The 15,040-nt window shown below is 36.1% G+C and overlaps 1 protein-coding gene across 2 annotated transcripts in view; it reads left to right on the forward strand.

Moving 5' to 3' along the window:
- LOC138324035 (heterochromatin protein 1-binding protein 3-like) overlaps positions 1–15,040 on the forward strand; it is a 51,904-nt gene that overhangs the window by 22,323 nt on the left and 14,541 nt on the right. The window contains exons 1-5 of one of the 2 annotated variants that reach the window (XM_069269039.1): positions 9,450–9,596; positions 11,489–11,726; positions 11,835–11,958; positions 13,664–13,834; positions 14,328–14,459. In XM_069269039.1, coding sequence (XP_069125140.1) covers positions 11,506–11,726; positions 11,835–11,958; positions 13,664–13,834; positions 14,328–14,459 — 648 coding nt within the window. In that variant the 5' untranslated portion in view covers positions 9,450–9,596; positions 11,489–11,505. Of the gene's footprint in view, positions 1–9,449; positions 9,597–11,488; positions 11,727–11,834; positions 11,959–13,663; positions 13,835–14,327; positions 14,460–15,040 lie in introns of those variants that run through there. The other variant, XM_069269040.1, reaches the window with a different exon arrangement.

The raw sequence follows: 15,040 nt of genomic DNA on the forward strand, positions 1-15,040 counted from the left end.
CCTTTAACGCAGTAAATATGACCAAAGTTAGCCCTTTTAGCCCCAGCTACTCCAGACTAGTCCCAATCTGATTAAAATACAGATCCTTATTATCACTACGTACGTTTGATAAGAGGATCTGACAACATCCCATTAGGGGTCACGTTCTGGTGACCATTTGAAAAATATTGCTGCTGCCAGAATCATGTCTTGGGACGAAACAGTTTAAAAAAACAGTCAGAATTATTTAATGTACATATTCATCTCGCCCAAAGAGCACAACAAAGCTAAGTGTATATTTATACTGGGACGAAATGGCGTTTTCAATTGATGTAGCTAGGTGTAGAAAATGCTTTTGATTTGATGTACAGGTGGTATAAAGGTCATGCGAACATGACCTCTTATGGGATGTTGTCAGATCCTCTTTTGAACGGAGTGGTTATAAGGATTTGTAATTTAATCAGATAAGTCTATTTACCATGTCCACAGGGACCTGGTACGAAATGTTTTAACCAACAGTATACATATATATATTTATTATAGTAATATTTTATCAATACCTTCAGCTTTGCCTATGTCTAGGAACTTAGAATATCGACAATATCAGTATGCGTAAAAAAAAACATCGCCCATACGACTTTGTGTTCTGGTATTAACATATGGTGAGGGAACACCAGTATCACATAAGGTTGATATAGATACAAAGTAATCGTTTAAAACATTCGCTTTTCTTTCATTGTCTACCATAATAGTATTATTAACATGATATCTTAATGGGAATATTAGAAACGGTATCACAACCCAATTACGCAGAAGTTTCAGAAATCATTTTGGTTGTTTTTGGCAAAATTGTCTAATAGTCCATTTACATTAGCGAAAAACAATTCCCTGGTTCTGCGTTTTAAATTATTGACGTGATTTCTTTGCTTTTTCAAATTTATCTAAATTTAGCAATGAATAGCACTTTTAAGTTTTTTTTATGTAACCTATTTCTCACTCTTATTTCATGTCGTAATTCATATGTAAACACGGCTTATCATTAGGTCTTATAATAATATTTTTAGTGGGAATACAAACACGGGCATATTCTGAGTATTTTTTTCAGAAAATAATTTACACATATCATTACATGATTGAGCGCCTCTAAATAACAACCACAGGGACCTGGCATATTTTGTATAAGATCATTAAAGTATCGGTAATTAGCATTTTTATAGCATGGTCACCAGATCGAACGTAAACAATTATTAGTACATTTCAACCATAGTGGCATCGATATCATGGTCAGAAATATATCGTGATCTAGATACATCGATAACACCGGAAAGCTCTATTTCGCACGCATCGCTGACCAGCACGGGATCCAGTGACGAAGCGCGCGTTCGACCTACACGTGTAGGTTAGTGTATGACATTGGAAAAGGAATATGGACGTACATTTTATACTATCACGAAGTATATGTGACGGGTTTCTGAGAGTCAATAAACGTCCAAGTCTTCAACTATTATTACATGCCGATTTTCATCAAGTGCGGTTTCAGTGGAGTTTTCAAATTGTTCCCAAAAAGGATTTATACTATCATTGGGTCTGTAAACTGTGCAAAGGAGGTATGAGGAATTATTAAAGAATATTCTACCCATACGACTTCACCTGATGGAAATTCTAAGTCAAGACAACGTTTGGCATAAATATAATAAGATATATAGACGACAACACCTCCACCATAGGAATGTACACGGTCTGTATATCGTCATCAGAAATAGTGCTGTCTAAATGAGATTCGGTGATGCATACTACGTGGAATTCACCTGCAATGTTTTGGAGGTGAGTTATTTTATTTCTTAAGCTGCGAATATTTATGTGGGAATATAGTCAATATATCAGTGTTTGTGCCTTGACCGGGGTTTACATGTATATCCATACAAATTAATAGTAAAATATGTAGGACTAGAATAAAGTTTGTATTGCTGAAATAACCGTGTATAACCTGAAATAGAAGAGTGTAAAATGAGATCTTGAATGGACAATTAAAGTTTAAGACCCTGTTTAATATATCATGTCTAAGCTGTAGTTGAACAAAACCTAAATAATGTCAAATTTTCCGGACAATTTATATGTGTATGCCTTTATAAAGTCGAATCCGGTCAAACCAGCGTTCCTACTACATGCTATAAACACTAGTAAACATAATGACATGGTTGTTTGGTGACAGAAATATGTACTGAACCCTGTGGACATGCAAAACTGAAAATTTACATTTTTTGCATAATTTGCCAAAATTTACAAACAACACATCAGCCTATACAGAGTCAACAGTATTATATCTAGTAAGGTTAGTTCGGATGCATAGACACTTTTTAGTAACCATCCTCGATACTCCAGGGGTTCCGATCACTTACTATCTCTACACGTGTAGAGATCGTAAGTGATCGGAACCCCTGGAATATCGAGGATGTTTAGTAACTAAGTACATGTATATGTATGTTATGCAAATACACCTAAGAAGTGAATACAGTGATATACAATGTATACGCATACAAAAACATCACTAGTTTAAACAGGTCTTAAACCTTAAAATATTGAGAAGTTCATGGTTTTCATAAAAAAAATACATGTAATTGTAATTTTGTGCGATAACTCAAATGATTGTGATGTGTGCGCATGTAGAAATTGCATGTTGAAACTGAGATATGTTCATGAGTATGTCCAATGTTAGGTGGCTCACATATTATATCAAACAAAGAGAAAAACAATACAAAAAACGTACATGTGGTTTTAGGTTTTTTGGAGGAGAGATATGTACCGTTGCCGTTGGTTATAAAATTCTTGCCAGGTCCCTGTGATTTATGCCAGTATTACTTCACATACGGGAATGTAAGACTTTGTTAATAAGTCTTTAAATCTAAACAATACTGTATATATATATATAAATATATCGTATAAATGAAATGTTCAGAACGGACTTGCCTTTTGCCTTTATAAAGTGTTGCAATTCTGGAGCTCAAAATTGTGTTGTCAGTTCGCCGGACTTCTCATGAACAATGGATTAGGCGGGAATATTCCGACCAACGGTCAGATCGAGTCTTTGAAGTCATGTGACTAAGCACGGTCGCTTATGATGAGCATAATATCTATATCGATACGTGAACGCATTAAAATACATATTACACATAGCCGTGAAGAAATACGAAACGTTATTTGTAATTCTACGAGTTATCCCTGAATTTAATTTTGATCTTATGCATTATACTGATTATATTCGCCCACAACAGTTAATCTAATGTTACACCATTTCCAATGTTATAATGTATACCTTGCCGGTTTTTAGCTACAGAACAGACGTGTACATTGATCATGTAAAAACTATTTCGTTCAGAAATAATTGACGCCTGCATGAATTATTACACATTTGAACACTGGCTGCACCACTTAAACCAGTCTATGTTAAATATGAAAAAAAGTTAAAGCAGAAGAAAATGTTAGATATCATGCCATAATTGTCAAAAAAATGACCTATTGAAAACCATCAGGTTTGATGAATTAAGCTGTGAAAATCATTTGAATGGACAGACAAACATTCACAGGGACCTGGCACGATTTTTTTAAACTAAACAGTATACATATAGATATATATATATTAAGATGTTATAATATATATATGTATACTGTTGGTTTAAATTTTTTCGTGCCAGGTCCTTGTGAAACATGTATATACACAGAAGCTACAACATAAGATGTAAGTCTTATGTTTGTTTGGATGGAAACATACCTGCATAAATCATTTTACAACTAGAAATTGTCCGTCGTCCATCCGTCCGTCCGTCAGTAAACAATCCTTGTTATCGCTATTTCTCAGAAAGTACTGAAGAGATATTTCTCAAATTTCATGTGTAGGTTCCCCTTGGTCCCTAGTTTTGCATATTGCATTTTGGGACTGATCGGAAAACAACATGGCCGACAGGTGGCCATCTTGGATTTTGTCATTTGAAGTTTCTTATCGCTATTTCTCAGAAAGTACTAAAGGGATCTTTCTGAAATTTCATGTGTAGGTTCCCTTGGTCCCTAGTCATGCATATTGCATTTTGGGACCAATCGGAAAACAACATGGCCGACAGGTGGAGGAAGCAGGGAAAGAAGGAAAAGCAGAGAAAAGATCAGTTTTACAAAGATCCAATAAAGTTCACTCAATGGTGGGCGCCAAGATCCCTCTGGGATCTCTTGTTATAACAAGTTATTATTAGAAAAACATTGCCCTGTAGATTATCTTCAAATAACATAATTGCATGAAAGCTGTAAAACCAACGATAAGTTAGTTAAGACCATTTAAACAATTTATTTATGATATGTGTATTTGACCCCTGTGAACTTGAATATGGGTCAAGGTCATTCCTAGTATCTGATTTTAAAGCCCATCCCTTGGACATCTTATATATGAAATATGAAGATCCTAGACCTTACAGAACTCCAGGCGAAAAGTTTTCAAGTTTATTGTTAAAAACAGGACCTTTAACATTTGACCCTTACCGAAAACCGGAAGTTGTCATTTTTTGTTATAACATGTAGAGAGAAAAAGTTTACGCTTAAGATTATCTGCAAAAAATATTATTAAGATGAAATCTGCAAAAAGAACTGTTAGAGAGTTATAAGCATTTTTAAATTTTAAGATATGACGTCATAGCGGCCAATCTAATTAAAATTAGACTTGTGATTTCCGCTCCACGACGATACTCTACGTTACGCTCCAATACAAGCGTAACGTAGAGTATCGTAGTGGAGTTGGAATTACAAGACCTAGTTTTTTAATTAGATTGTCATAGCGGCCATTTTTTTTTTTTTTTTGATTTTGATGAAGATGAAAATCATATCAAACGTTAGAGAACAAAAGAGGGTACCCTTTCTATAGCAAATTGCAGACTATATTAGTCATTCAGTTCGACAATATATAATGTTAAACATTTTTGGCGGAATTTAGCAAAGATCAAAGGATTGTTCACAAATGGCATACAGCATAACCGGAACTGCTACCGAAAAATAAAAGACACCAAAATCATCAAAATGACATTCTGCATCGATATGTAAAAAGAATTTTCGCAAAATAAAAAATAAAAATAAAAATTCGTGAACATTGACCCCATAGCGAACTTTTTATGTTTGACCTTTGACCTAATTGCTGTATTGAATAAAAGTTATTCTTTTATACGATCTACATAAAACATCAAAAATATTTGATGTATCTTAAACGGTTTTTTAGTTATGGCTGTTTTAAACCTTTTGGGTATGACGTCATGGCGGCCATCTTGGATTTTTGACCTCCTTAAAAAATGTTCACCCCTTCAACTCATGCCATACAATATAACATAAGGCCATGGCATACCTCTTACCATTTTGAAGACCTTTTGGACACAAAAAAAGTGTAGAATAATAATAATATTACAAAAAACAGAACAAAAGCAATAGGTCTTTTCACCACATGGTGAAAATCCCTAATAATAATAATAATAAAAAAACAGAACAAAAACAATAGGTCTTTGAAAACCCTTATAAACAACTATGTATCTACAGTTTAAATTGGCAGAAGTTGGATTTATTTTGACACTGCCTGTTCAATTTATTGTCAGACAAACGACTTACACATTTTAGCGATGATGCTCGCGAGCAGTCACACGCCCGATACTGAATTAATGCTTGCTCAAACCAGCTGCTTACAGGTTCGTTAATCGGTTGATAAAATAACATGTAATTTTCAAGTAATGTCGGCTTTTTACTTGTAGGGACGATTTCCCAAACGTCCAATGTTTTGCAACGCGTCAGGTTACATGTATCAAATGCATACGTATACATTTGACAAGGCTCAAAACTATTTCGCACACCTTTCCGTCTAGAAAACTATATTCCATACCTTTAGTCTACTACCTTTACTAAAGGGCCACTACCTTTTCGAAACAAAAATTGAAAAAAAAATCTTTAAAACAAGTTGTACATAATAAAATTGATTGTGATAGTCTCAGAAAAAGTTGTACACTTTCTCAAAGCTTATGCGTGTATTTTTACTGGACTAGATTACCTGCCTTATGCCAATGCTCTTCGTTAGGCGGCACTCACACTACTACAATGTAATAATGTATTTTCGGAGCGAAGCCTACCGGAGAGTAAATCAAAGTGCTGTAAGTACTTCAGTCCTAAAGTCTTCATAAGTTGAATTCCAATTTGGCAATGATGTGACTGAGAATTGAACTAGTCAAATAAGATCAACTAACATTTACATATTCGTGTTACTTGAAGTACAGACATTTCCATGGTAAACAATTCAGCAATTATTACTTCTTAAACTGATCTTCTCAGTCCTGAATGAGAAAAATGCATAAAAAAGACAAAGAATAGTTGATTGCAAATAAATTGAGATTAATAAAATCTGTTACCTGTAAGTGATCGAGATCGGACTATCTCAGTCGAGGGCTAAGAGTTTGTTACATAATCCCAACCGAGGCGTTACATGCGTTAGCCGAGGTTGGGATGTTACAAAATCATAGCACTGGGTATCATGTGAGATTTCTCTGTCTGAGGTGCGAGAACTACTTTTTCAGCTAACATTTTTAACTTCTTTACACGAGCCAGTAGCTCTTTCCACATGTACGTATTGTAACCTTCTCTGTCATAAACACGTCAGCCGTTTTCATTTGCTCAGTTGCAGGTTTAAATGGTGAAATATTCAAACGAAGGTTTTTTTTTCTCTATTTCTGGCCATATTCTAAATCCCTTGTCTACAATGACTCCATCATATTTCATGAATTTTTCCAGGTAGTTTCATCTCCTTCAAAAGGTTTAAAATGCCACTTTTAGTAGTGAAATTGTTACCTGAAATGGATCCAGAAAACGACATGAAGGCACATGTAATGGATCTCCTCGGATCATTACTCAAAATCCTTTGTTTGACTTGTAATTGCCGGAATAAAACTGGCTCTGTGTTGTTAATGAACTGGGTCGTTAAATGTTCACTTCTGTGCCATCAATTATGACCAGAGTATTAGGAAATTCCTAGCGAAACTTTTGAGGTATGTTCTTTATAATTACAACCCTGTCTGGCCATATTGAAACTTCACTAAAACGAGAAACCATAAAGTAAATGGTGTGCTGCAGTTTTATTATGATTCATTGTACTTTTATGTATATGATTTGAGACGTTAATAAATAGATACAATAAAACAAATATGAAAAGCGTGTCGTATTTACGAGATAATGAGTCGTAATTAGTTAATCATCTTTTATTCATATGGCACTATTGACTAGCAGACTTCCGTAACAAACCATTCAGGAAGAAGTAAACACATAAGATTCCAGATTTAATCGCCTTTTACAGTCATGTTATTGGAGCACCAGGTGCAGTTCTAACGCCATACATGCAGTCATACCATGAAGAGAAAGACCAATGCTTTCTTCTTCTTCCTATTCTTCTTCTTCTTCTTTTTCCAGATCAAGAGTCAGATTCAAAGGTTTGAGTGCATTTGACTCTGGGAGGTGGCATGAAATTTAATGTTGGTTACATGATTTTTAAATATATATGATAAAAAAAAAAACTTGTTCCTTTATGGATGGTAATGATTGGCGAGGGCAGATCTGAAGGGATCAGGTTTGTTATGCTTGCCACTGAAGTTGGTAGGGAATTCCAGTCTGTGATGGTACTTAGTGTCACAATTGAAATCAATGCATTTTCGATACGTGCTCGCGGCAGACAGTTCGCATGTCAATGCCAATCTTATAAGTATTATCTTAATAATTTTCTTAAATGTTGTATATTGTTGTTTTAGAGTATGCTTAACATGTATCATGTCAATTTTTATCTTGTGTCATATTGGCATACATATATGTACATAAGACTACTGTCTTTTAATCTGAAATTTATTGCATGCATGAGCTTTGTTTTTGCATGACCTTTAAAGGTAGGTTTCGCCCAACCAAATAAATATTGTTTTGTGAAATGCGATAAGCGGAAGAAAAGATGAAAAAAACATATTAAAATATCTCAATTTAATTTCTTTATGTGTTTGAGATTGAACTAATGTGTCTTGGATACAAAATTGAAGGAAATCCTTGATTTATTACGGTGTCCGTCAGACAAAATAATATGCAAATGAAGCTGCGATGGATTGTGTTGTCGAAGTTTGGCGCATGCGCATTGTCACGCAATAAAAGTAAACAAAATGGCTGAACGAAAGTGTGTGCGATGAAAAAAATATATCTGAATCGGCAACAAAGCGGAGGAAATTATAATGGATTCGGTAGCACCCTAGGATATCTATAGGGAATTAGAAGAAACAGAAGCCACATCTCAAGCGGAACTTGTCGGGATCTGTTGGGACTCGTGTAACGGCATTGCACGTGGTGAGTTAAATTTCAATACATATGCCAGCGCACAAACAGCCGCAGACTAACTACATGTATATTTGGTGAACAAAGTTAGCGAGCGTATGTAAGTAACATGAAGTGTTTTAGATTATATGATATGTATAAACAGTCCCTCGCACTTCGATTTGTTGTTGTTGTTTTTTAACTAAACATGCCGTGGCAAGACTGTCACTTCTATCTGACATTTTGTTGCACGCTTCCGTTTGTTGCTGCGGCCTCGTTTTGGAAAAAATACGTCATGTTCTATGTAAAGCTTGACTTCGCTCTATTTTTAGAGGAGTATTTTCCTGGTCAAGCTAGGCAACTGACCACCCATATTGTTCGCTGTATGCATTGAAAATGATCTGAAGATTATATCTATGTATAGGATAAATTTCAATTTCGTAGTCTTTATATTTCATTGGGCGAAACCAAGGACGTATATGAGAAGGATAAGTCACACTGGGTTTTTGGGGAGTACAACGTAGGAGCTTTTGTGTTTGTGCAATGACCGTGACGTTGGGCGACGACCGTTTTCCTTTGATATCCGCCGGCGCAGCCTTTGATGTAGCTTGCGGGTGAGAGGGTTACCGTCTCACTTTCTGAAGCGGGGCCGTCATTTCATGAGCGCTGTCGAGTTTTTTAACGAAAATTCAAGACATATCTTCTAAATCTTACGTCCTTAAAGCAAGTAATAAACGTTGTGAAAATTAATAAACTTTACATTGGTGTTTCGTTTGACTTGATAAGACAAGTATTTGTTGAGAAAAACGGTTTTTACTCCCGGTTCATAGGCGTCTCGCGTGGTGTTTAGTAGTGTAAAGAGACAGTCACGAATCCTTCTCCCTTATAAATCCTTGGGCGAAACCTACCTTTAAACAATTTAGTGCTATTTTATTTCAGCCATTTGTGATGCATGCTGTCTCTGTATATGTTTCTCTTATTCTTTGTTAGTGTAAAGATTAGGCCTAGCTCATCTAACACTTCGGTAGTAGCAATATCTGGTGTACGAATATACACTTTGGTAAAGGGAGTTAACTCTTTGAAAAAAATGGGATATCGTGACGTTTTGTACATTATACGGCGTCATCAAATTGTGAGCACGCAGAAGTTAGCGGCCTTGGTGCATTTGTGATCACATTTGCTTGCATCCAACAGTAATTTGCATAATATTTGTTCAAGGTGGTTGTTTTTGGATTGCACATTTGCACATAGTTTGTACCCAGCCTTTGCAGGTTAGTTGTAAATATGGCTTATGACATATGGCATTGTTTAATGTTTGCTTGTAAACAGACACACTGTCATTACCGCTGCCTTACAGAGGCGCCGAAGGGGTCATGTATTTTTTTTATCGATTTTAAATATATAACGTTACCCTCGTTTATTATTATTAATGAGCCACATTGTGTCTAATCTATACATTTATCTCTTTGAAAGAATTTGAATACGGCCTAACAATTTCAGGCGATGTTTTGTTGATTTCTGTAAGTGTCCCCAAACATGGCGAGTGCCCCTCTATTTTCATCCTCTTGTGTTAGGATAATAATTGGGCATGCAACATGCAATCCAATGATTAAACTGTGTATTAGATGTAAGTGCATTGCATATATATTATAATTAACACTGATATATGTCTCTGATGTTGGAGCATATTCTACATGTACACCTAATCAATTTGTTTTATTTTTGCTTATGAGCTTTAAAGGCCCGGCCAGGGTTTTAAAGGGAGACAACTTGAGAAAATGGTTGGAGAAAGATTTTCCTTTTATTACGTATTGTTCATTCATCTTGCTATTACAATACTTTTACAAATGAATAACGCATAAATATCATCGAAAAAATATATTTATGAATTGAGTCAGTGTGGTTTAGTGCTAATACATACGCTGTCGCTGTTGTCACACAACTGACGGAGCAATGTTTCTTTGGCTCAGTTAATTTGTTAATGTCAGAGTCGTAGTTTTTCACACTGGAGATTGGAGTTCCTGGTCAGGGCAATTGACAGGAATCATGTGTATTTTTCCCTGTTCTTCGACACCAACCAAGGCGGATTCCGCCATTTTTCAAACTGCATTCCAGGCATCTCCATTGTAAACCTAGCCGGATTGTGAAAAAACGTGTAAGGGCTACAATAAAACTCATTTGTGTCGAACATGGTTGAATCGGATGAGTCAAATATTTCAATAGGACCCAATTTTTTTTTTCTTTCTTTATATTGGTAAATTTAGCACAGATGAATCAGACACAGTTGAATCAAAAACTGCGGTTGAATCAAATACATATTGCAGTCTCTTCCTTCTAAAATATTCCATAATTTCCTTTTTTTGCATCGAACATTCCGGCATCACGCTGTGTCAGGTAAAAGTGAAGTCTCGATCCGATTGACCAAACATGACTGATCAACCGTAACAGTGCTAACAAACGTTATTGTTTGATAAAAAAGTATTGTTGTTATAATAATATATTTATTGACTATCTTAAACCAATATGTGTGTAAAAACACCAACCTGGAAACAGTCGGTACAGTCAGTACAACTTAGACGTCAATGTCTTTGTGAATAGTAAAACATGGTTGAGTCCAATAAGTTGAATATTTTGCCGGCCTGGTCCCACTGACTTCGACTTATCCACGTTTTACTGTAAATTAAAAGGCACAAAACATAGGGAACCTCATCAGTTTAGACCTAGCAAGAACATAGTGGTAGCTGTGCGTGGTAGGTCAAACTGCAGTGTACATTTATCCACCAGGAGCAGCCCTAAAATTCCTCAAGGCCCACCACATAATCCGTAAAAGACTACCTCAACTTCAATACAGAGAAAAAATTAGCCAAAATTCCACGGCTCACTATGTTTCAGCCAAATAAGTACTATGGTCGCTGGGAACATGGTGTAAACCAAGCATGCATGGACAATTCTGTTTTAATTACAGGTCACATTCCTAGTTAAGTATATTGGTTGATATTAGTGAGCGAATTGTTTCACCCAAGTAAGTACTATGGTCGCTGGGAACATGGTGTAAACCAAGCATGCATGGACAATTCTGTTTTAATTACAGGTCACATTCCTAGTTAAATATATTGGTTGATATTAGTGAGCGAATTTCAATATGGATTCTATTTACTTACAGCCTAATCACCTTCCACAATGCCAGCCATTAAGCTGAAGAAGGCAACTCAAGACTATCTGGCAGAAAAAGAGAGAGAGAAAGAGGCTAAAGCAGCTGCTGCTGCCGCGTCAGTGCCACCGGTCGAGGCACCACCACCTTCCAAGCCTATCAGAGCCAAGATCAAATTCCTCGAGGCAGAGGTCCTTTTTGAGAAGCGCAAGCGGACCACACCACCAGCAGAGCTAAGAGCAGGGACATGGTGGGTTAAAGGTTATTTTTAGTGACTCCTCTTTCACTGTCGATTGTTTGTTAGTTATAACTGACATCTAGACACATTGGTAGTGTATTTGATTTGTGGTTATTTCAGGCTGGATGACAACATAGAAGTGAAGGAGGGCATTAATGTGTCACTGGTGGCTCTGTACGACTACTATACGGAGATGTGTGTAATAGAGGATGGCAAAGTGGTGGATGTCACAGTATTTAACAGGGTAAGTCAAACAATAGCGGATGTCACAGTATTTAACAGGGTAAGTCAAACGATGGTGGATGTCACAGTATTTAACAGGGTAAGTCAAATGGTGGGCGTCACAGTATTTAACAGGGTAAGTCAAATGGTGGGCGTCACAGTATTTAACAGGGTAAGTCAAATGATGGTGGACGTCACAGTATTTAACAGGGTAAGTCAGACAATATATAGCGGACGTCACAGTATTTAACAGGGTAAGTCAAACAATGGTGGACGTCACAGTATTTAACAGGGTCAGTCAAACAATAGCTGACGTCACAGTATTTAACAGGTAAGTGAAACGATGGTGGACGTCACAGTATTTAAGAGGTTAAGTCAAATGATGATGTGGACGTCACAGTATTTTAAGGGGGTAAGTCAAACGATGGTGGACGTCACAGTATTTAACAGGTAAGTCAAAATGATGATGGATGTCACAGTATTTTTACGTCAGGTAAGTGAAACGATGGTGGACGTCACAGTATTTAAGAGGGTAAGTCAAACGATGGTGGACGTCACAGTATTTAACAGGGTAAGTCAAACGATGGTGGACGTCACAGTATTTAACAGGGTAAGTCAGATGATGGTGGACGTCACAGTATTTAACAGGGTAAGTCAGACAATATATAGCGGACGTCACAGTATTTAACAGGGTAAGTCAAACAATGGTGGACGTCACAGTATTTAACAGGGTCAGTCAAACAATAGCTGGACGTCACAGTATTTAACAGGTAAGTGAAACGATGGTGGACGTCACAGTATTTAAGAGGTTAAGTCAAATGATGATGGACGTCACAGTATTTTAAGGGGGTAAGTCAAACGATGGTGGATGTCACAGTATTTAAGGGGGTAAGTCAAACGATGGTGGATGTCACAGTATTTAACAGGTAAGAGAAATGATGATGGATGTCACAGTATTTAACAGGTAAGTCTTACGATGGTGGACGTCATAGTATTTAACAGGGTTAGTCAAACCATGATGGATGTCACAGTATTTAACAGGGTAAGTCAAATGATGGTGGACGTCACAGTATTTAGCAGGTAAGTCAAATGATGGTGGACGTCACAGTATTTAACAGGGTTAGTCAAACAGTGGTGGACGTCACAGTATTTAACAGGATAAGTCGTCTTAAAACAAGGGGTATCAGAGTGTCATTTTACAGTTTTTCTGTGAAGTATGAGAGAAAAGGTTGTGAGGTTGACTAATTTGTTATCAAAATATTTTAAATTGCTATTTTAAAGGCCCACTACCTTTCTGAAATAAAAATTGAAAATGAAGAATAGCATAAGAAAATTTATATCAGATACCTTAGATAAGGTTACAACACCAAACAAATGTAAAATTCTTTGCGTAATCTATGTTATCAGTGAAGATTCATTACGCTGTTTTGCCGTCTGGCGCAGTGTTAATCAACTAACATGCAGTAATTAGGACGACTTAATTAACTTTTGTTTTATTTCAATTTAATTGTTCAGAAGGTGATGATATGTGTAGTAACAACGTGAAGCTAATAACTTTACTGACTCTTCAAAATTATTAATCTTATTTTACATTCCCATTTAAAAAATCAAAGTCATTTTGAAAAGGGCATTTAATAGTGGTCTATTGTCATTTACAAAGTGTTTCTAATTTGTAATGTGCACTGTTGCATCTTTTTTTGTGTGCTGATTTTCAAATCTTTTTTCAGTTGGTTAAAGATAAATTTGGAAAAGATTTTGGCATCAAGGAAGATTCTGCACTCAAAGGACTATTAAAGGAGCGGAAACATTCTGATAAAAAACCAAAAGTGCAAGCAGAATCTCTGAACCTCAAGATGAAGGATATTTTAGAGGAAATCATCAATGAAGCCAAAAACCCTGTATCCTTACAATACTGTAACTACTTCAGCCTAACGAGGTTTACTGTGACATACCACAATGTCATATCAATACAAATTTCAATTAGTTTGAGATATACATTATAGAATTTTGAAATAAAACCTTTAGAACAATTCCAAACAGCAATGACAGGAACAGATTTATAGTTTAAATAACCAAAAGGCCTAGAGACATGATGGGAACATTTCCAAATATCATCCTGTTTATTGTAGTAAAGTCTTTTTTAAGAACAAGATTAATATCATGTAAATGTCATATGATAAAGAGTTATCAACCTATTTTCAGGTGAATACGGTGAGTTATCAACCCTCGAAAATGATACAACCCTCGGCCTCCGGCCTCAGGATGTATCACTTACTAGGGTTGATAACTCACCGTATCCACCTGAAAATAGGTCAATAATTGTATATTAATATTATTAATTTTCTAGTTGTGGACAATATTACAATTGAACCTTTCCTTATCCTTTCAAAGAATAAAGGCCTACGATTTCAAACATTGAAGAAGAACATCAGTGTGAAGTATCCAGCTCTCCAGCTTGACATGAGACCACAAAAGTTGTTATCTGCTCTCAACAGAGGCCTTATGTATGGCCATTTAGAATTGGTAATTTTAACCATGTAGTCTAAATTAAATACAACTAAATCAGAATTCACTACAGTAAGCCACTTATTAAAGGTCTAGGAGCGATTTTATGGCAGATATTTGTAAAATCTATTGTCTGTATGTGATCGAGATAAGGTTATCTCTTGTCGGGGCTAAGATTTTGTAAAATAATTCCAACTAAGGCGTTAGCCGCGGTCGGGACATTACAGAATCTGAGCCCAAGACTGAGATAACCTGCCATCTTTGATTTTGATAGCTTAAGTTTGTTACCACTATTTCTCAGAAAGTACTGAAGGGATCATTCTCAAATTTCACACGTAGGTTCCCCTAGAGCCCTATTACCTAGTTGCGCATATTGCATCTTGGGACCGATCGGTCAACAGGATGGCCGCCAGGCAGCAATCATGAATTTTGATTGTTGAAATTTTTTACCACTATTTCTCAGAAAGTACTCAAGGGATCTCTCTCAAATTTCATATGTAGGTTCCCCTTGGGCCCTAGTTATGCATATTGCATTTTGGGACTGATTTTGGCCATCTTTGATTGTTAAAGTTTGAAAAGCAGAGAAAAGATCCCTCTTT

Source organism: Argopecten irradians, chromosome 5 (genome assembly GCF_041381155.1).
Source record: "Argopecten irradians isolate NY chromosome 5, Ai_NY, whole genome shotgun sequence".
In the NCBI taxonomy this organism is placed as follows: Eukaryota; Metazoa; Mollusca; class Bivalvia; order Pectinida; family Pectinidae; genus Argopecten; species Argopecten irradians.